Source organism: Drosophila melanogaster, chromosome 3L (assembly GCF_000001215.4).
Source record: "Drosophila melanogaster chromosome 3L".
In the NCBI taxonomy this organism is placed as follows: domain Eukaryota; kingdom Metazoa; phylum Arthropoda; class Insecta; order Diptera; family Drosophilidae; genus Drosophila; species Drosophila melanogaster.
In genome coordinates, this window is record NT_037436.4 from 2,837,836 (window position 1) to 2,860,845 (window position 23,010).

The 23,010-nt window shown below is 43.1% G+C and overlaps 1 protein-coding gene across 4 annotated transcripts in view; it reads right to left on the reverse strand.

Annotated features, from left to right (window-relative positions):
* Tet (Ten-Eleven Translocation (TET) family protein) overlaps window positions 1-23,010 on the reverse strand; it is a 92,952-nt gene that overhangs the window by 51,629 nt on the left and 18,313 nt on the right. For all 4 annotated transcript variants that reach the window (NM_001259652.2, NM_001274414.2, NM_001259653.1 and 1 more), the window contains one exon: window positions 13,724-13,861. In NM_001259652.2, the coding sequence (NP_001246581.1) occupies window positions 13,724-13,861 (138 nt within the window). The remainder of the gene's footprint in view (window positions 1-13,723; window positions 13,862-23,010) is intronic.

A 23,010-nucleotide genomic window follows, 5' to 3' on the forward strand; every position in this document is an offset into this window, starting at 1 on the left:
GGTGTATCTATATATGTGGGCGTAGGTGTGGCCGCGCCCAGTTCCTCCTCCATTCCTTTGGGGGAGTGGCCCTTTTTGAGCGTGTTTCGTGTTTGGCAATTATCTGGAACTTCGTTTCTTCTTCTCATCTCATCTCGGCTCCTTTTGGCCCTTTTGCGACACTTGAACTGCAAATGCAATGACTTTAAGCGGAATTCCGAAGATGGTGCAAAAGAAGCTGCATATACATATATATATGTACATATAATGGAACCCCGACATTGAATTATACGATGTACATATTGAAACCCATAAAAACAACCGACAATTCTCAGGCAAAAAACACACAGAAGAAACATTCAGAGCGAAAAACAAACAGCACACAGGCACACAAACTCATGGCAATATTAAAAATGTTTCTGTCTCTCTGTGGGTGCAGTGAGAAAAAGGTATTATCGGATTCTGCACATCATGTCCATATAGTGTGGAATATAATGATTTTTAAAATAATATATCTCGATTAGAAAAGTAGAAACTCCAAAGGTGTTCAGTCAATTTTTATTCAAGGGTTCAAAATATGTAATGATAGTTTTTCAATGGATTTCAGACTTTTTTCGCTGCCTTTCAAGCGAAAATACACAAAAATAATAATAATATAAAATGGCGGGCAATGTGCAGTTTGTTTGGTATTCCCCTCCTTTTTTTATACCATTTGGTTTGTGATTTTTCTCTTTGCTCTTCAGCTTCAGAACGCAATATATTCTGGCTTGGTGTTGTTGCTGTCGCTTTTATGGCTTTAGTTTCGCTTCCAGACGTTGATGTTGTTGTTGATGTTGTTGCTATCGTTGTTGCCGCTGGGTCAGAGCAACAGCAACAACACGAAGCAGCAACGCAGCCACGTTTTAATGGAACATTAAAAGCAGCTTGCGCTGGCTGCTTAACTGCCCACCCCCTCATATAACCACCATATAACCCCTTCCTAGGAACCCCCTCTACGAAACACCACCCCCCGTCGGAACCCACAAAATGTTGCACAGCTCGGCGAAACTTTGAAATTAAAAGCGAAAACTGTTTATATCTGCTTGCGCTTGTTTGCATCCCACGTTCTGTGCAACAAGATGTTGCATTTAGAGAGATACAAAAATGTTAATATTCCACTTGATGGTTAATTGTCTGTGCTTTGGGCAACAAAGCAACCTGAAATACTGCAGTTGGTTATGGCCGTCTAAGGGAAAGTCTAAGCGAATCTTTTGTGTGTGTTTGGGGCTAACGCAATAATGGCTTTTTTGGCTAACTCACTAGAAATTCTAGACAATGCTTGAGCAGAATGTGTAAGACTGATTTATAACTTCATAACCAAATCATACGAGTACTATGCAGTTTGGAATCAAAGATGTCAGCTTACTTTTTTATGTCTTTTTTGTTTGCTCTAACAAGTTTCAATAAGGATTCAGTGAATTCAAGTAGCTTTACTCTGTTGTATTTGCCTCATTGTAAAAGTCATCATTTCAATTGACAGAAATGCGAGCATTCATTTGACATCATTATTTGACAACTTCCGGCATCCGGTTTTAATCGGCCCTCTCGCTCGCAATCCCACTGCCCCACTGATAATTGCACGGGAAAATTGCTGGGAAAAGTGTAAGCAGAGTAGGAAAAACCTAAATAAACATAAAGTATGCCAGTTTTTATCAACGCTGCTCCGGCAAACATTATTTACTCGTAATATCTTTCTCCTGGCCATCGTGCCCCTCTCTTTCTGGCTCCACTTTTGTTAGTTTTGTGGCTGTCGTTGTGGACATTGTTGTTGTAGCTGCTGTCTATGCTGTAGCTGCTGTTATTGTTGTAAACTTTATGCATTAATTCTACATTTTCCTGGACCAACATTGCCATTGCCCGCGCTCCTCGAAAAACGGAAAACCCATCCAAAAGGTTGCATCTCTGTATCTGTGCATCTGTGTGTATCTTGTGTGTGAGTCTGTGTTTGCATTAACTCGCCACATGCAAAATTTACGTTTATTTATTACGGAACCCCCACAGCCCCTTTTGCCACGCCCCTGCCGCCGTATGACATCACGCCCCCTTGGACTGCAGCCTGCGGCAAAAATGTGCAGCCAAACATTTTGCGAGATTTCATATACATAAAAGTTATGTAATTATCAAAGTTTTAATGCACCTACAGCCGGAGATCTAAAGGGTTGTGGGTTTTTTTTTTTTTGTGAGGGTAGGGGTGAATAGGGTGGGGGTGAGTATAGGGTCTGTGCACTCTGGAGCACATATATCACTTAACTTATATCACATGTTTCATATACCCCTCTTTTATTACCCTGCAGTTCTGACCTTTTCTTTATTTTCTTTGCCGCTTTTATGGATATTTTTCTTTGGTCGAGCAAAGTTTTCGGGTCATTAGCTTTTGGGAATAGTTTCGGAACAGGAAATTGAAGTTGCCGGGTATGGCGAATAAATGGGGTATCTCGAAAATGTTGATTGGAGGAGAAACTTTATGTGCTTTGTGGGTTTCTCGAAACCCAAAAATATAAGATACTATTTTATAATAGTACAAATATGATAGTAAGGTTGGGATATTTGCTTGGCTAGTTTTTTACAAATAGTTGGATACGTAATTAGCTGCTCAATTTCCTCAGTTTCGATTGCATTTCGCATTCTCCGCTGCTTCATTCTTGATATTTTTCCGTCTTATCTCGTCTATAAATATATCTAATTTGCATAAAATTCTAATTTAACTGCTGCTGCCGCTTCTTCTGCTTATTTTTCTTCTAACTTGGCTATTTATTTCTGCTGCCATCTTTGTCCGTCTTATGGCTCCTACTTTCGGCCCGTTTTTATGATGCAATTTATTTTATTTTCTCTTCGGTTCGTTTTCCAGCAGAAATTTCCTTTTTTCCTGCTCTTCGTTTTTCTTCTTGTTATTTTTCTTGATTTCTTGAAGATGGCAAAGAGGCGTTGGGATGGGGTTTTCGGGGGGGTCGTCGAGGGAAGTAGAAACAATTTTCGTTTATTTACTTTTGTTTTTCCCTACTTCTTATTGTTTTTCTTGTCTCTGCGAAGCTCTGCTTCGATTATTTTCATTTTTGTTTATTTTGTTGCCAAGTTTCCTGAATTGCTGTGGCTTATTATTGTTATTCGTTATTCTCGTTTTTGTTGTTGTAACTGTGGCAACACACATTATTTATATTTATATGCTTATTTTATAGTTTATTCATGCAAATTGCAATAAAAATTGCCTTTATTTTACATTTTTATTGGGGCGAGGCCTTTAAAGGGGGTTGGCAATATACGAACGTATAGCTATGAATATATACAGATATATACGGACACGTAGGAAAATCAATAAACTTCCTCAAAGTTTTCAGTTGTCTTTTCTGCGCTTTTCTCTCTTTTAATTTCTTGTACGCGCGATTCGTATGAATTATTTATAAGCCTGAAGAAATCCCCCTCCATCGACATAAGCAACAATTTTTATGGCCGCCATACAACATTATTTTCTTTTTATATTTTTTTATTATTAGCTGCTGGAATTTCTGGCACAAAAGTGGCCGGTTTTATCCGACAATTTTCCTTAATGCAAAACACAACGACACAAAAAAAAAAAACAAAATAAGCATCGACTAAAAAAAATGCTGCACACAGACATAAAATATGCAAAATATTCAAATTTTCGTTTTTCAAGTGAATTGGAATTTTAAGCAAATGAAATGAGTGCGCCATTTTGGGGTGGCGGTTAGCTAAAAGGGTTGTTCCAAGAGCCCTTTTCCAAACGTTAATGGCAAAATGGGAGTTGGCTTCTTCATGGCAGGGCAACCAAAAACAAAAAACCATTTGTTTATTCGTGGTGGCAGGAAGGAATAACTGCGGTTGGGGGGTTTCACCCTCCATTAGGAAAGTGATTAGAATCTTTACCGAGAATTCGAATTCAGTCATGTATTAAAGCATTTTAAATGGGCCGAATTCGCTGGCAAATTTTTAAAATTTATGAGAAATGAAAGGAGCAGAAAAACATTAATAGAAAGTTGGTTCAGGTGAAGTTTTGTGAAATATTTGTGCAAGTATGTCGGGAATTTGCTTAAAAATGTATTCCTTATTTTGAATTCGATTGAAGTTTTAATTTTTAAATGTATTAACATAGCAAACAGAAAAAATATCAACAGATTATCATTATGTTTGAAACCAATTATGGCTAGAAACGATTTATAAAAACTTCAGGTTCAGATAATTTCTTCATCAGGTTAATATTAAAAGCGTTCGAACCCTTCGATTTAGTAATGGTTGTGGTATGGTAACACCCCAAGTCCGTTGTCTTAAGGAACTTGTCAATCTGGCGACCAGTTCTGTGCCCCACCCCTGCCACGCCCCCTTTTGGCCATCGCCCCATAATTTACTGCAATTTGCTGAACGTTTCCTTAGCACCGCTGTCTCTTATTCAGCCGTTCCCGCCCCTGCCACATGCCACGCCCCTTGTTTGGACAGAAGGGGGCAGCTGGCTTTGCTTTTGCCGCTGCTCAATTATGAAAAATAATTTTTTAATTTGTTTGTTTTCTGTTTTCGTGCCGCCGCCGTAGGCCCTTGTATTTTATTTTATTTATGTTTATTTTTAGTGAAGCTTCAGACAGCGTGCAGTAAAATGGGATTTTCATTTAATGAATTTACTCTTGCCATTTTATTTGTTATGGCATTATTTTTATTTGTATTTTTATTTGCACTTTTATTTGACTTCCTGCATCGACGTCTTGTCGGCATTCTGCCATGGTGTTGCGTTGTGCTGGTGTGCTTTAAATATATAAATTATTAATTTTAATTTTCTGCATGCATACTTCAGTGCACAGCCAGGACATTCACACACACACACACCCATACACATAGCAACGCCCTCGGAAAACTTGCTCGCACTTTGCCGCCCCTTTTGCCCACTTTTCCCTCCTTGTCATCGTCATTTTGCCAGTGTTCTTTTGTGTCTGGCAATTAATTTTAAATTGGGCGTGCATACGAAAAATATTCGTAGTTTTCTTTCCATTTTCACCCGCCCACACACAAGCACACTGGTAATGTGCGCTTTTCCCCATTTCCCGAGTGTGTGCGTGCTGGGCAAGTAAATGGCGGTTAAAAGTAAAAACACGCATCTGAATTAAATGAATTTCGGTGGTGTTTTTTTTTTTACCGATTAATGCGATTTCGCTGCAGGACCTTACTGCTGGCTAGCATTGCAAGTAAAGTTGACTATTTTCGTTGACTGTAATTAAATTCTTAAGAATAACAGGAGCTGAATAAACAACACCTGGAGGCAATATCTTGCAAGTTCCTCGAGAGTTATGCAGGCTTTAAAAACCTTTAAGTGCAATGAATGTGGGATGCGCAAGTTTCCCCCACTTTTTACTGCTATTTACATTTGGTGCAACCGCAAAAACAAAACCATCAGTGGCAACAATCAGGGCCAAACGATCGGCAAAGTCCAGTACGTTTTGCTGTTGCATTTACTTGCAGCTCCTTTATTTATGCGAATTATTTCGTGTTCCTTTTTTGCTGACTGTTTGCCTTCGCTGTTGATTTTGGCTTACAAGTTGGCCCAGCCCAGGCAATAATAATAATAATAATAATAACAAGTACAGCAAAGCAGCCAATGTACAATGTACAACGTGGTACAACGTCGAACTTTAATTGCATAATTATGTGCAGTTTGCAATTTATCATTTTCAGTTTTCCATGTTGTTGGCTTTTTTCATCTTCTTCAACTTCAGCTTTTTGCTTTTCTCGTCGCTGCTCGCCTGTAATTTATGTGTTCACTTCTCAGCTTTTCCCCCTACCCCTCCCCCTTCGCCATGCCCCTTTTTTGTTGGCCTGCATGTTTGGTTTTCTTTTTGCAGCTTTTGTGCGGGAAAAACGGCAACATAAAGTGCGAGAAACGATGCAGCAGAACTAAAATGAAACTTAATGCAGCGCAAATATTGAGAGTACTTTTTGCACATCTTCAAGTTTCTGCGTTTTCTGCTATTTTTATAATTGTTTGTTAATTCTTGTCTAACTTGTTTCGTGTAGTTTTGCTTTAACTGATGCACTTTGTATGCAATTCTTCTCTTAAGGATTTTGGTTTATGCTACATCTTTTTATTGTATCTTTTATGGCCTCGTGTAAATGTGTTTAAATTGAAAAGCTGCATGGTTTTAATTGATTTTGCTGTTGGCCGGGCTTATCTTCATATTTGCAGATCGCACAGATATTGCCCTTGATGTTTAATTTATTTCTTGGCTTGGCTTGGCCTAACCCTTTCGCATATTGCTTTTGCCTTTTTACATTTCATTTTTTCACTGCCACGCCCTTTGGTCGTGATCCCGGGGTGTGTATCTTGCATCCTCATCTCCGATTCTTGCGTGTTGGCCGTATTAATTATAATTTATGTTGAACTCTGGGCGGAATAATCGCCAAATCGTTTGAAGTCTGCGGAGGAGGTGGCGGGCGTGGGAACCGCATTGCTAATCAAGCAATTAGCGAATGCCATCAAATGTGCATTAGACAGACGAGACAGCTCCAGGACCAGACAGATTTGCACCCCTCTTGCCCACACCCTGTGCATTTTCGATTATGTCTATGACCGTTTTGGCAGTTTCGTCCAATTTAGGTGGTTAAGATAAATACTTATACATACAGAGAAAGAGAAAGAGAGAGAGAGAGAGAGCGAATGGACGCCAGACAACCAAGAGAATCGCAGGAATATTGAAAAACAAAGAAAATTAGTTGCAGCATGTACGTGGCAAAAAGTTGACTCCGCCAGAAGACGCAGACGGGCAAAACAAAGCAGAATGGCCGGCAAAAAGCGTTCAACGTGTCGTATGAGCAATGCAGGCATTTTAAGGGTTGCAACTAATCGCAGACAAAACCAGTCCTTGTGTGGGTGTGTTGGTGAGTCTGTCTGGCAGATTTCACATGTGAGTAGAAGGATACATTCCCGTTTAGATATAGACAGCAAGACTGAGGGAAAGAAGAGGGTATGCAGAGCTAAGAAGGTTGCAATTGGCCAACATCAAATGTGCGGCCGGGCAATTAGCCAAAATGCCCGCGTAAGTAGGCAATGAAAAATTTAAAGCTCTGCCCTGCAACTTCAAGGCGACTGCGAATAAATAAATTACACACACAAAAAATATCTACGGAATAATAACGGGAAACAACCCCCAGGAGCGCACTTAATGCATGCCAAAATTAAAGCGAGCGGCTCCACCCCCTCGCAAAACCACCCAACCTCAACACCACCGAGCTGAGCACTCAGACTGACACACAGATACACACACACAGACACACACACATGAGGGGCTGGAGGTGGGTGTAGGTGGGCGGAGAGAGTTGGTTTATATAAGGCATTATAGACGCGCATTTGTGTGGGGGTGGCAATTGAAAAGCTTTACTACTGCCATCGTCATCGCCATCGCCACCTCCATTTCCATCTACAACTTGCGGAATACCCCTTGAGTTTGATAGGGGTATGCCGAAATATTCTGCACGCTAGTTATTTTATATTGACGTATAAGGATACTTAACAAGGTATTTGAACTTCCATGCTTAGTAAGTTGAAGAAACTTCTACAAACATTTAAAACTTCTTTAAAAAACTTATTGTGAAAAATCTTTTTATATATATATATACGTTGACTTAAAAAACCCACCACATTCTGCACTCTAAAAGCTGCTGGGTATCAATTGAGTTCAATTTTCTTGCCAGTGTTTTGCCTTCATTTTCTTCGCTTACTTTTTGTCCAATATAGCAATAGGTATACACAAGTACATATAGAAATCTATATATATATTTGAGTGTATATATCCTTGAATGTGTGCGCTGCTATATGTGTATGTGTCGCTGCCATGCACATTTATCAAGTGTATATAGAGGAAGCTGAAGCTGAAGCTGTAGCTGGCTGCCATTATGTACGGCGAAAGGACGGGGCAGTGGCGGGGAAAGTGGAAAAATGGGGAAGTGGGGGTGGCAGTGGGTGGCTGGGGGAGCGTAAGACAAGGCAGTAAACAACAAAAAATAAAGCACGCACACAAATACACAAGAAATTAACGAGCAAACGATTTTTATGGCAGTATTTTGTGCCTTAAAGCGCTTAATGCGATTTATGTTTGTGTGCGTTGGCTGGGTGTTGCTGCTTTCTGCCTGTGTGTTAGTTGAAAAATGTTTTTTAAAAATGACAAGCTTCGAAAGTTGAAGCAATTTATGTTCATTTTAAATTGAATTTCAAATTTATTGCAGCAATTTAGCCTCTGTGTAAGTCTGTGCTGCAGTGTGTGTGTGCTTCTGTGTGTGTGTGGCTGTAAGCAGGAAACGGAAGTGCTCGTCCTTTTTGTGTTAGAGTGTGCGTTAAAAGTTGTAAATTTCATTGTAGCAGCCAAGAAAATTAATTAAGCAAAAAGACAATTGAAACGAAAAAATTTAAGGCAAAATTGAGCCTGGAAATCGAGTTGAAGTGTTCATTTGCCAAATGTCTCAAGCACACAGGAATGTCCTTAAATAATTAAAAGGAATTCGAAAAGCGGATGAAGAGAAGGAAATGGGTTGGCGATGGCAAAGGCACAAGTGAAAATCCTTTGAAGAAGGTCACTCAACTTGTTGGCCAAAAAGGAAACCTTTCGGGGCAGACGCCCGGCAGACTTGTCTGGCGAAGAAAAAAGGATAGCTCGGCAGAAAAAGGACATGCAAATGATGCCCCAAGCAACAGTTGATAAAGCAGCCAAAAGAACGCAGAAAAAAAGACTCCACAGAAAGCAGAAAGTTACGAGTCAGCCGCTCACAAAAGGTTGACGACACCAGCAAGGATGCGGTGGCAAGGACCTTTTTATATATTTTTTTTATTTTGGGTTGACTGACTCTCAAGGATGTTCGAGCAACAGTGTTGTGTCGCCGGCCAAAAAGGGTCAAGTGCCCCGGCGCGTGGCGGAAGGACGAGCCACAGGACGAGAACTTCGTGCGGACGGCAAGGACATCAACCCGGAAAAGGGTTAAATTAAGCCCAAAGCCCTTTTTATTATTAGACGAAGGCGTGCTGCCCGCTTTTTGAGCGTACTTTCACGGTCTTTCGCCGACCTTGACCCACAACGAACGCCGCAACCTTGACATTGGATCGCTCTGCTTTCCCTGTGCTCCTTTGCCTCTTTTTTATTTATTTCATTTTGGCCTTTCCCCCAGCCCTCTTGGCTTGGATTTCAATGAAGGTGCCGCAGGCGTGTCCCGTTCGGAACAGCAACAGCCACAGTGGCAGTGGCAGCAACAGTTGCGTGGCCGCTTTCAGCGCTTTCATTGTTCGACTTAAGACCCACACGGGATCTACCGCCCGCCCGTCCGTCCGTCTCTTTGGTCTTTCATAAACGGAAAAACGAGCCGGAGAGCGGGCAGGAGCAGGGGAAGTGCCATGCCAGAAGGACAGGAGCGACAGCAGGACAGAGCCACCGCAGACAGGTTGCCCCGGCTCACGTGCTGCGTGTGCCAAAAGTCGCTCTGTCGCCGTCTCCTCTTACAGTTTGGGACACCAGCCAATGCACTGAGAGTATTTCTAGGAAATATATGAATTTTAGAAAAGGGAAACTAAATAATTAATAAAGAATTATTTTGACTACTGCAATGTCATTCCATATAAAGATTACTAATCTGTTTAACATACGCGCTTCATATTTGCACTTTCTTTCGGCTATCATCCCTAAGTTCTTATCCCCATTTTCTCGCTGTGCAGCAAGTGTTGCTGCTGGGTAGCTGTTGCTGTTCCTGGTGTTGCTGCTGTTGCCGGTGCCTCCAATGCGGACAGTTGGACGACAAATTGTCTGCCTGCCGCCTGCTGCTGGCTCTTGCAACTCTTGGTGGTGGTGCTGCTGATGCCACGGGCCGTGGGTCTGCTTCTCTGTTTTTTACGAGCTGTTTGTAAGCTCTTGTATCGCCATCGCACGTAGGAGTCCCCTTGGTGTTTCATGTTGCTGCTGCTGCTCTTGCTGCTGTTGCTGCTGCCGTAGATGTTGCTGCTGTCACGGCTGGTGGTACTGTGCCACTGAGGTAGCCAGAGCCATGCCAGCCGACTTGGCGCCGACATGTTGGCATTTACGATTATGTCTGGCCCACAGACTGCAACTTCTGTTTGTTTTGGTTTTTGCCCGCCTTGCTTTTTCGTTGAGTGATGGCCAAGGTGTGGCCAAAGTCTTAAAAAGCCTTCGCTTTGACATTGGCCAGCAGAGGAGCGAGGAACTCGTTGAGCGGCTTTTCAGCGGGCGCCGCCTAATTAGACGTTAAGTGCACGAGTCGGCTGCCAATTGAAGAGGCACCTCCTCAGCCCAAAGACCCCAGCCCGTGCCCCTGTGCCCCCTTTGCGTGCCATGTCCATGTCCAAACATTGTGACAGCCCGATTGCATCGCCGGGCATGTGTTGACTAATTGCCAGGGGCGCTGGACTGTGGTCGCTGGTCGGCGGCATTCGGTAGCTGGCTGGGATGGCCCCATTCCCAGCTTGAACAACGCCAGTGCCATAAAAAACAAGAATGGTGGGTGGTGGTTGGTCGTGCAGGGGTAGAGGTTTGGAAAAAATGCAACGCGGATGTGCAGAACACCAAGCTGCAAAGTTTGATTGATAACTATGACTACTAAAATAATTTCCATAGGTAATAATTTTCTAAGATACCTTTTTCTCTTAACAAAAAATATTTCCTAAAATTGATTTGAAGGATCCTCATAAATTATCTACAGATGGCATTCTTTTCATGGGAAACCCACTTCCTGCTACATAGTGTTGTCCCCATTGGCCCGGATGACAAACACCAGCCACATTCCACATATAAGCCCATGTATATGCAGATTGGCAGCCAGATGGGAGAGGATAAAGACCTGGTTAAAAATCGGGAGAGTGTGGGAAGTGCAACAAGTCGCTGTCGCTGATGTTGCCGTTGGCCAAAAGGACAAAGCCGACATGGCGACCCTGAATCGCCTGTGGAGCTGTGGAGCCGGACTATTCGAGGCCATCAAAGCCAAAACCCGATTCGACGCGGCACGGCTCCATTTCAACCCAATGCGACCCAATCTGCGACCCGGCTGGACTGAACAATGGCCAACTGGCTGACTGTCGGGCCAAAAATGTTGGTAACTGCACGCAAACATGAACATGAAGGCCAAAAGGTGCACGGAAAAAGGAATTGATCGAAATTCCAACTATTTTATTATAAAGATTCATGTCTAAGCAAAGTAGATTCACAAGAATCATATTAATATTTAGATATTATATTTAAATATATGTGGCTTAAATTGGATCAATAGCCAAACTGAGATTTATTTAAAAAGTTAATTACGTTTTGTAAGTGCTCTAGTTGATTAAAAGATATAAAGATATCTTTGATTATTAGTTTTTAATTTTGAATTTTTGATCAAAGAAGCTATACCCATTTTTTTCGAGTGTAAACTGCGATGCCCAGGTCCGCGTTGCAGGCGTCAAAGCGTGCCGCCAGCGGAGTTTTGTGGAGTGGAGTTTTCAGCCAGGACTGCAATGGCCCTGACCATGGAAATGTTGCAGCTTTTCGGGCTCGTCCTTGGCCAAATCCCAAAGCGCCGTGTGCCGTCAGTGGATTTGCCTTTGCCGGTTACTCTATTACTCTTTTTTTTTCCATTTGTCCTATCGCACGGTGAAAGGTCGCGAGTGGAATGGAAATAAAGGTGGACGTGGCAGGAGGATTTCATGGCAAATGCAACGCGACCTGAATTCGGTGGCAACAGCAAGAGCAAGGGAAAAATGAAGTAGTAGCCGTGTTTCTGTTTCTGTGTCCGTGTCACTGGGCCACCAAAAACTTCACTTCACTTCACTTTCCCCCTGTGGAAAATTTACCAAAGGAAAACTTCGCAAGTGTTGCAATCGGCGGGGGAAAATCAAGAGGCAAAGACAGAGGGCTGACGCAAAACTTGAGGAAATTTCAAGTGGTTTCCCCCCGACACTGCAACTTGGGAAATACGCTGGCAAAGGACCAGGACAACCTGTTGCCATCTAGCTGATTTTATGGCCAGCAGAGCCACACGTGATACACATCCAGCTGGATGGGGATGTCTGCTTGCCTTTTTATGTGTGCCACCGCGGGGAGTCTCCAAGTAGAAGTCGCAATCGCTGTGACGACATAATCAACGCTCCATTGGAGGAGACTCGCCTCCAGACGCAGATGTTGCCACAAGCCACTTGCCAAACAAATCGTTGGCTTAGACGAATGGCATGGGGATGCCACTCCATTCCACTCTCCACGCCGCATAAAGTGACGTGAGTGATGAGCCACAAAGAGGAGAGCTGCTTCCACAGGGGTAACAGGGGTGGTTGGAAGTGGATTTAATCATGAATGAAACTCATTATAGAGTCACAAGCTTAAAAATCTGAAACAATCTCCTCATTTTCTTGTGATTATGATTACCATGACTGTTTGCAGTGGTATCCCTCATTTAAATGGACCCGCAAACAAACCACAAGATCGTTGTGACTGGCACTCACTGTATTATGTAACATTCATTCACTGTATTAGCTTGTGTCATGTTTTTACGACGCTCCCGACCTTGAAATCGCAACGACATGGAGGACTGACACCGAGGACTGTTGCGTGAGCTGCTGAAAGGGAAATCCCCTGTCCCGTCAAAGGTCAAAGTCACCGGCAGTGGCAGCCAGTGACGCTTTCCCCGGTCTTACCCCAAGAAAGGCAAAGGCAAAGTCAGTGAGTCGTCCCATGGAGAGTTTCCCAGCGCAACGGATGCGGAGTCGGAGACGGGAAAATAGCAACAGAGACCGAGACCCAGACCCCGACCCAGACTCAGACCCTCGTCGTGGCAACAATAAGTAGCTGGGTAGCTATCCTCTGGGCTGCGGGCCCTCGGCTCTTGGCTGTTGGCTCCTGGGTCTTTTGCCTTTGGTTTCTGGCTGCTACGTGCGGCTTGTGGCTGCCACATCCACAATAGCACAAGTGGCACAAGCCCGCCTTTGAGCAAGTCAACACGGCGGCACAACTTTGTCTGCCCCGTTCGCTCGCCTGTGTTTTTTTTTTCCTTTCGTTCTACTGCCAGGTTTTTATGGTGGTGACCCCCAGCTACGTGCGGTTGGTGGCCTGCGGCGGAGATTATGTCTGGGATGTCTGCGATGTCGGGATGTCTGGGATGTTGGGGATTCTCTGCTGCCGGTACGGTGGCTGGGAACGCCACTTTGACTGGATCTGGAGCTGGGAGTGGGACTGGGATTGGCTTTCGGGGAAGCCGACCGACCTGGGTTGCTATGACTACCCTGCACTCAAAACAACTCGGTCATTTTGAATATTTTACTCCACAATCTTATTTGTATAAAACAAAGACTAAATCATACTTAAGTGCACAAGCCAACCTTCATTGAAATGACGAAATTATGAAGGAGATTACTCTTTTCTCTCAGTGTATTGGCCTGAACAAACAAAGCAAGTGGCGACGGGCGTGATGACGTGGAAAACGTTTTTGCGGCATGCCGTAACAAAAAAAAAAACTGGTGGTCCGAGAAGGGGTCTGGGTATCTGGGTACGTGGAATCTGGGGCTTGGGGCTCGGGGTCTCGATGTGGATGAGGGTCTGGCTTGTAGTATGAGGAATGGGCCTGGGCAATCCCTCGACCACAGACAGTCTGTCTGCCAGTGTCGTCGCGTGACTTAATTAGTTCCCATGAATAAAATGTGAAGTGGTGGGCTTTCGGTTTGGGGCAATAAAGTCAAAGTGACGTCACTTACCCCAGTTGTTGGTGTTCCATTGCCGGCGGCGATACCTGTGGCGTTAACCGTTCCATTTCCGGAACCAGACGACTTTCCTTTGCCTCGGCCGCGTTTCGAATCGGGTCGAACGGGCTGACCATCAGCACCGAATACGATCTGAAAGAAATAAGGATATTTGAATTTATTTATTATTTATTTTTGAGATAATATATGATAAATGTGTTAAATAAGCTATCAGGATGATTCAATAAGTGGAAATTTATATTTCCGGAGATGCCGCATACATAAATATTCGTTAAGTCAACTCATATGTCAAATATCGTTAGTTTGTATGTAAAAATAGTTTTTTACATGCGGAGTAAGCTATTTGGACACAAACCAAAATTTGGTATAAAATTCTGCACATAGAGGGCGTTTCAACTGTCGAGCCATTTTACATTTACTGAAAGGGGCATCTGTCGGCAAAGTTTGGGACTGCTTATGTAGCTGTGGCTGGCCGCTAGATGGCGCACCATGTAGAATGAATGTAGAATTTTAATGGGCTTCCCACAAATTATTTATATGCAATTTCAATAAATACAACAATTTTCTTGTATTAAGAGTAATAATTATCAAAACAAAAATTATATTTTTAGGAATTTTTAATGTTAATTTCTGAGAGTAGTATAATATAATGGTTTATTCGGTTTTTAAGAAATAAAAACTTTATTTAGAGTTTTAAGATTTGCTAAATTTTCCGTATAGTTAACAATCAAATCAGCAGCCGATTTTTCTTATTGATTTAACCGACTAATATTGCTTGTCTATGAAGAAGTTCCCCGAAATTGATCTGCGCATCCTGATTTCCAACAAAATAATTTCTTCTCCACATTCTCAAAACTCCATATTGAATAATGGCATTAAGCCGCAGAGGAAACTGGCTGCCAAATTAAATTACTTAAGAGTAAAATAAAGCATATGGTTATCGAAACCATAGATAATTCTAATAAGCATGAAGCAGCCTGCAAGTGAACCGCCTGTTGGACCAAATTCCGAGTCTATTTCCGGCGCGGGGTCATAAATATCAGAGCCGTGGAAAAAAGAGCCTGAGACGCGATCGGGTCTCAGAAGAACCATTAGGCAAAGTGCTGGGAAAGCGGAGAAGCGAACGGTAAAGTCGGAAAACTAAAATTGAAAATGTAAATTATGGATGCACATTTGAGTGTGTGCGCAGGCGTGCCCAGCTCCACATTCGTACCAAAATAGATCGACAAGGGCCAAGGGAACCGGCGGGGCCGACATATGGATCCAAATCGGATCCAGACAGCTTCGCAGGAGTGCCTGCGGAATGCCCTTGTCTGAGTCTTTTCGGTGGCTGATTGACAGCCGCTGCATCTTAACGGTAAATACGCGACGCCATCATAGACACTGCGAGAAAATGCGGAAATATACAATAAATAGAAAATATTGCAAATGCAGTTTCCAACGTTGGTTCAATCTCGTCACGTGTGCCTTTTGTTTTATAACAACTTTTTTCTCAGTGACCTCTTCTCTCCCCAAGACAACACCAAGCGGTATATGTACACCACTGCCATCTCAATCGCCAAGCTGCATTTACATTGTTGGCACGCGCAGGCGCGCACACATGTTGCAAGAACGTCAACCTTTTGGGGGCGATCAGGGAGCTGGGAATCGGGGATCGGAGGATCGGATCCGGGGAATTGGGAACGAAATGCGACTGCGTACAGGGCTCTTTTCAATTTTAGCAGCAGTTGTCATTTCGGAAGCAATTATTTTAATGCAGAGCCAAAGTAAGAGTCACACAGTCGCAGTTGAGAGCGTGCCAGAGTTGCAGCCCCCCAATGATGAAAAGACTGCCACAAGATTGAAAATGGAAGATGGAGACGATGTCACTGGGACTGGGGATTGCTGCTGGAGTCTGGTATCTGGTATCTGGGATTACTGTGAGTTGGGGTTGCACTCGGTGGCGTCTAAATTTAGTTGCTGCCTTTGGGAACTCTTGAGGTGTTTTCGGGTGAAACCGATACGACAAAGTTACGTACAAAGTGGAATCGGTACAGTTGTGCACGGCACGCACAAGTCTTGCGAGTTTAAAGTGGAAGGAAATATTTCAGAGGTGAATCTGTACGATTCCTAAAATGGAAATCCATTTTTTTCGTTATACTCAAGACTTTTGTTTTGTAAAGTTCACTTTAACCATGATTGTTTAGGATATTGCTTAGAAAAAAAAACTCAATCTGAGCCATAAATCTTACAAATGAATTGTAGGCGTATGTATTTTATGCTGGCAGCCTTAAATTGGTTAATTAATCATTTAGAATACTTTAGCTTGAATTAATTGAGTAGAAAATTGGAGAAGGCGCTGATTTTTTGATTACAAAAAACTTGTTTATAAAGAACACAAATCAGATTGGCTACACGCAACATCATTAGCTTATTTACTAATAAAATTATCATTCCAAGCCAAGTCAATAAAATCCCTGCCATTGAAGAACTCAAAACTTCCCATCAAAACTGAATAAAGCTGAACACAGACAATCGACTTTAAGAAGCCCCAAAAAGGCCGTAAAAACAAGGCCAACGACCTGCGAAAATAGGGCCAAAAGTAGGCAACCCAGAAAGCACACAAAGAAACGTAAAAAAAAGGAAACAGCCCTGCAGACGGAGAAAGAAAAACACATGCATAAAATCCTGCGATGAAAGCTTCGTCATTTCCTCGCCAAAAAAAAAAAAAAAAAATCGATGACAGTTTATGAGCCTCGAAAACGAAACCTTCTTTCTTTAAATCAATTTTTTCGTTGCTTCCTGTTGAAAGGTTCCTGGAGCCAGGCTTTTTTCAATTAAGTGCAGCGCGTTTTTTTTTTTGTGCCGACTTTATTAGCGCCAACAATGGGAAAACACAAAACGCATGTCGACTTAATTGGGGCTATTAGTTTTTATTAAACGGAAGGCAGGTGGCAGCTGCTGCGATGCCATAATGAGCAGCTCAAAAAGCCCGTCGGTGGTTCACTTATACAATGGACAGAAGGGAGGTGAAGTCCTGCTCCTGGGGCTCTCGTAACAACGGGAGCCGAGCAACAGGTAGCCCCCATTTCGAATTTGAGTTAACCGCACAATGGGCCACACGCACACCGCACAAAATGGGCCAAAAAGCGAGCACTGACCTAGGCCAATTGGGTTTGTGGTAGGATCCGGATGCCAACGGATGCCGGTTCGCTTTTTATGACACAATTTTTGGGGGGGGCGAAGCCACTGGAGAATAACCACAACAACGGCAGCAACCCCTCGGCATTTCCTACCCCTCCTAATGAGCCATAAAAAGTTTGCTTTATGTGTGCTTCAGAGTTTCGGCAACCCTTCGTTCGGGCTGATGTATTATAAAGCTCCTACATCGAGCCACTTAACAGCTCCAATTTGGGCAGGCACTGTGGAAAAATAAGGGGTAATAAAATATAGCTCCGGCTTTTGGAGAAATGAATTGGTTCTCTTCAAGTATCGTATCAAGTATTAGGTAACAACCTATATTGATTTACAATACTTAAACTTCATTTCATACCCAAATGAAATTCCTTATCTTCAGTGGAATGTTTTCATTCAATCTAAGGTCACCTGAATATTGAGAGCAAACCAAAAGTTAGAATGGCACACCCTAATCCCAATTCCCAATTCCCAATTCCCAACCTTGACCTGTGTCAAAAAAAAGCCTTAATTACTTCCGCGCCAAGGACAACCCTTTTTTTGGGAGCAGTCAGCCTCCGGGAAGCGACATCGATTTTCGTAGGCAAAACATTTCAAGGTTGTCGCACTTCGAAAACCCCACAACATTCGCCACCTTGAGCCCTGTTTATTTTGATTATCACTTTCGTGGGGGAGGCGAGAGCTTCCTGATTAGCCCGGCGTCCTTGAAGTCCTGCCGCAAATTCCGTCTGGAGAAATTCTGGACGAGGATGAGGCCGAGGACGAGGCCGACGATGATGATGATTCACCAGGGCCAAGGCCTGTTGGATTTACTTTTTATGGCTTATATCCCATTTTGATTGCGGCTGTCAGACTTTTCTCTTTCTCTTCTGGTTTTTCGGGGGTTGACTTCCTGCATATACACGTCCATGTACATTTGTACTTTTAGACGAGGGTGAGTTTCGTTTCATTTGGCATTGTAATTGCAGCCACCCCTATATGTATTATGTATCTGGATAGCCAGCCGGATACATACCTACGTATCTGCTTTCTCTGGGGGCGAGATGCGTCATCCGACGATTTGTTACACGTAATTTAGATGCGAAATTTTCAATGTCAACCTTCCCCTCTTCACGATTTCGGTGTGCGCCCCCTTGAGATGTAACCGTTTTGATATGTGCTAAAAAGCTCACTTCACAAATTTATCAAGGTCAAGTTCAGAACGGGGGAGCGCTCATTGTTTGTTGGGGTAGCGGAAAAAGCGGAAAAGCATCAGCCAAAGTCACAGGCCACAAAATGAGTGATAAAAGGGGTAAAGCACAACAAAGGGCATTCGGTTGCCTTGTGACACAATTCGAGGGTCTGCTTCTGGATGGGTTTGGGTGTGGAATTGGGTTTGGGTTCGGATTCATTATGACCGCCAAGATGGGGGAACTAGCATCGGAATCTACGTGTTAATTGAGCCGATTATGCTGCCAATGCAAAACAATTGAGATGGGAAACAATTGTGCCAAGGTGAAGCCAGGACTCGAAGGCTTCACAGGATTATTGGTTTGCGCGTATAAGGGAATAGCATTTCATATCTATTGAATTTCTTGGCCTTTTCTGTCGCTACATGGTTACAGAACTGTCATGAGTTTAATCTATTGCAGCGAAAATCATGTAGTTAAGTCATTTTTAAATTAATTGTAAAATGTCATAAACACAACTAATTGCCATGGCTTATTATTAAAATTAAAAACTTTCTCAATTAAGCTGAGCACCTCTCGATGCCCAATAATCAAGGACAGCTGTGCCATTTGGCCGAAAATCCCCAGGAGAGCCGAGGGACCAAAGAACGGAACTTAATTAGTTATATTCGACTTGGTTGGGACTGCAGATGCGTGCTAATGAAAGTGCATTAGCCCTGGGACCTGGACTTGGTGGCAGGACTAACCAAGGATAATGGACTGTGGATGCTGCCGAAGGGCTAGTACTCCCACTGAAAGTGAGCAAACGAGAGGCGAGCGAGCAGAAAAGAATTAATTTGAAATTCCATTTCGTAGATTTAATTGAGTTGAAATCAAATTAAAAGCAATTTATTTTCAACCCTCATTGCGAATTTTTTCCTTTTCTCCCTTTTCGATGTTCCACGCACACGCACGCACTATCATGCCGCACTCCACCCACTCTGTTCTTCTCGATGCTATTCTCTATTCTCTAGTCACTCTGCTCCTTTTTTTTCTCAGTTTTCCAGCGTTTCTGGTATTTTCCAAAAGTGCGTGGTCCATCGACAAGGAGTGGGGTGAAAAAAGGAAAAAAAAATTCAGACTCGTTTTTGGGGTTGCAAAAATTTCAGCGCCTGCATTGCCACAGGAAAATCGATAAAAATGTGCCGGTGCTATGTGCAAAAAGCAAATTCATCCTCTATCCTGGAAAAAAAAGGATATACGAGAAGGCCTCATCTCTCTATCCTCCTGCTGATTGCACTTCTCGGCCGTCCCTGTGATATGGCATTAATTTTTAATTCATCGCATGAAATCCAAAAATGATTTATGCTCAGCTCGAATCGCAAATTAAAAAGCCACTCCCATTGCATATTCAAATAGCAGCGGGTAAAAAACCGTCTAAAGTGCGGGCTAGAAACTTTTCGCGACCACTGTGGACCGAACAAGAAATGCAAATAATGCATTTCGAGTTGACAGCGTCCAAGTGAGAAGGTGGGGGCGGCGGCTGATGAGGGGGCGTGGCACAGCGCTTCAAATTGCATTTGATAGAGCCGCAGAACTCGGTTCGCGTTTCTCCTAGCCACCACCCTTAAAAGACTGACCATTAAAATGCATTAAACGAAAGTAAAGCATTTTGCACACCCGAAAATCAAAATACTCTGAATTCCACAGCTTTTAAACCTAAGTAGCAAAAAAAAAAAAACAGACTGCAAATCATTTTTGATTATTAACAAATGGATATTATCTATTAACACCCCTGCTGCATAATGAATAAATTGCTCCCTAATGACTGCCAATCGAGTGATAGAATTTATGGACTCCGTGGGCTCCTTTCATGGCATATAAATTGAAAATAAAATTCAACAGCGCGCTTTGGCAGCAGAAATGTTGTTTAATTTGGCAGCAGCAGCAAAGTTTCGCAGCAGCATCAGTGGCAGCAGTGGCAGCTGCAGTAAAAGTGGCTTTTGTACGTGCAATGACCTACCAACACATAAAAAATGCAACGCGAAGGCACGAATCGCGCGCTAAAATATGCAAAGGACGATGAGGATGAGGATGTCAGAATGCCAGGATGCTAGGATGCCAGTGCCAAAGATGTTGCCTTTGCTTTCGCAGGCCCCAAGGCAAAAGTTTCCCAGCAGCTCTATTTGCAAGGACAAACTTGGGGTCCGGGGTCCTGCTTCTGTTGCTTGGTCCTTGGGCTCCAACTTCAATAATAGTCAAGTGCAGTGAAGCGTTTTGCCAACTGCAAACGTCCTGGTTGCTCCGGGTCCTGCTACCCGCTCCTGCGAGATGAAATCAAAGCCCAGCTTCCACCATTTTATTTGGCATTTTCTTCACTTTTTCTTTTTCTCAGCGCTTTCCCTCCACCTTCTTTTTATTTTTTTATTTTTTTTTTATCCTGCAACATCCTTTTGGCCAACACGCATTTCCCCCTATTCGCTCATTCGCCACTGCCACTGCCACTTTCTCAATGTGTGAGAGTGTGTGCGAACTTTGCATTTACCCTTGGCAAGGACTTTTGCAGCGAGTGGAAAGCCAGCGAAAGCAAAAAGTTTTATTTGCACAGTTTTCTTTTTCTAAAACTTTTGTTGTGAAAATCACCTCCCCCCGCCCGGCGTCAGAAACTGCCAGCTTGCAATTTGCTCAAACAAGTCTAAAAATATATATATGTATGTACGTGCTTATGTACACGCTAGCTATGTACTACATACATATATATACTGCTCGACAAAAGCTGCCGCAAACGGGGGAAAATTGTAGCATGCTTTTGAGCGCTCGCTTAGAAAATTTCCTCCACTTGCCAGCTAAAACGAGGGAAAATGGAAAATTTTTATAATTAACAGCGACAAAGTAGCACAGCAGATGCAGATGCAGATGCATCGCAGCATCTCAAACATGGCGAACATGGCAAACATCGGCTGTTTATCAGATGGGGCAAGATGCCAACGAAGGCTATGGTAATTTTTCTATATTTTCCTTTTTCTTCCACCCCACCCCCATCCCTCACCATTTGCCCGTCAGTTTTTCCTTTTGGGGTGCCAGTCGAAGCAAGACTTCTGGTTTTTCCCCTATTTCCCTCTGCGGCGGCCTGTGAAATGCAAATATTTATACCAACTACTTGAAAACGCTGGGGAAGAATGGCAAGTGCCTCACGCGCAAAAGTGCGTCATCCTGGGCCACAGTGAATATCAATTAAGTGCAATTCGGCATCTCGACACTTCGCCGACTCAAAAGAGCAAAAACGTGGTCCCAAATTAGCCGGCTTTCGAAGGGTTCACACCGCTTTGATGTGCGTTTGATGTAAGAAGGATTTTGGAGTGGCTCACTTGGCGAAGGTCCTTAAATCGACAACGCTTGTCGCCAAGTGTTAATCGAAGGATTGGATTGAAACTAGAAATAATAATTAAACCGCCTATTGAAAGCTACTGAATTTGAACAATGAACATTGTAATAGATCAATCGTACTATTGTCTGAATACATAAATATCCCTCATCGCGACTGCCGTTCACCTTATCACCTACTCACTGTAATGCCGGCAGGGTTATGCTCTAAAGATTTAAAAAGAGGTGCGGAAAGGTGAGGGGTCCAGGGAATCAGCCAAGAAGCCATTGCAGTGCGTTGCTTTCTTTCATTTTTCTGCAGCCCTCTTCTAGCTGGTGTTGCTGTTGCTGCTGTTGTTGTTGTGCACGCAATATGTGCGTAGGGAGAAAGCTTGAAAGGAGCTCGAAAAGCTGGTGAAAGTGGCAAATGGGTGCGGAGGTGATGTATGCGGGCCTGTATTTGTGTATTTGCACATGTACCGCTCGCTGTAGCTGCTGTGTGCGTGTCGAGTTTGTTATTTTCCCTCAGCGCGAGCTTCCTCTTATTTATCCTCATCCTCCATTTTTTTCCCATTTTTTTTTCTTTCAAAAAGCCTTTGGTGGGTGGGTGTGTGCGTGCATATTTATGCGTATTTGTTTGCATAGCTGATGATGTGCCAGCAGCAACAGCAACAAGAACACTTTGTGAGTGCGTGCCAGCCGCATTTCCCCGCAGAGATCCACCCCGGCACCCCTTAACCATCACTTAACCCCCGGTTAAGCCCTGCTGTTAACCCCCTCCTAATCTGCACTCCTAATATCCTTTGGGGGCGCCACTGCAATTAGAAAACTTGCATCGCAACTTTTTTTGCGCCAACAGCTTGTAATGCAATGCGCTAAATTGTTTGATATCACACCAACATGCGCACACTGCGAAATACTAAGTGCAAAGTCCTGCTCAGAAGCTTAAGTCTTGCACAGGCAAAAAGGACACTAAATCACTTATCCCTTCTGATTTAAAAATGAACTTGAAAACGCACTCTGTTCTTCAAGATAGATTATCTGGCTAGTGATAGTTTGCCCTTAAATATAAGCATGGCTAAGTCAAAACCTTAACATTAAGTTAAGCGAATGTGAATATTATTAATCATAACATTCAATCTTCATTGAGTTTCCTTCAGAGTATGCCCCTATATTTTTCAGTGTCCTTTACAACAGCCAGCTACGTGCTGTGAAATTTTTCCAGCGCATTCATGTTGCACGTACGGCTCATTGTTGTTGCCGCTGATTCTGTGGAGTTTTTACTTTATTTTATTTGTTGTTGCTTTGTTTGAAAAAAACATTTCTTTAATTCTTTCTTTTTGCGTTTCCTTCGCTCGCTGGTGTCTTGACTGCAAACCACCCCCACGTTAGGGGATGTTTATGCGCTGCAGGACTTTCGTACTTTGGCAAATGACTTGACTTTGGTCAGAGAAGTGAGACCAACTTTTAGTTGTTGCCAGAGTCAGGCGAAAAAAACCTGAAATTAAATTGATTTTTCGTTCCTTTTTGCAGGAGGAATGGCAGTCGAGCGAAAACGGACAAATACATATAATCCCCGGCAACTCTTTCAGCGCT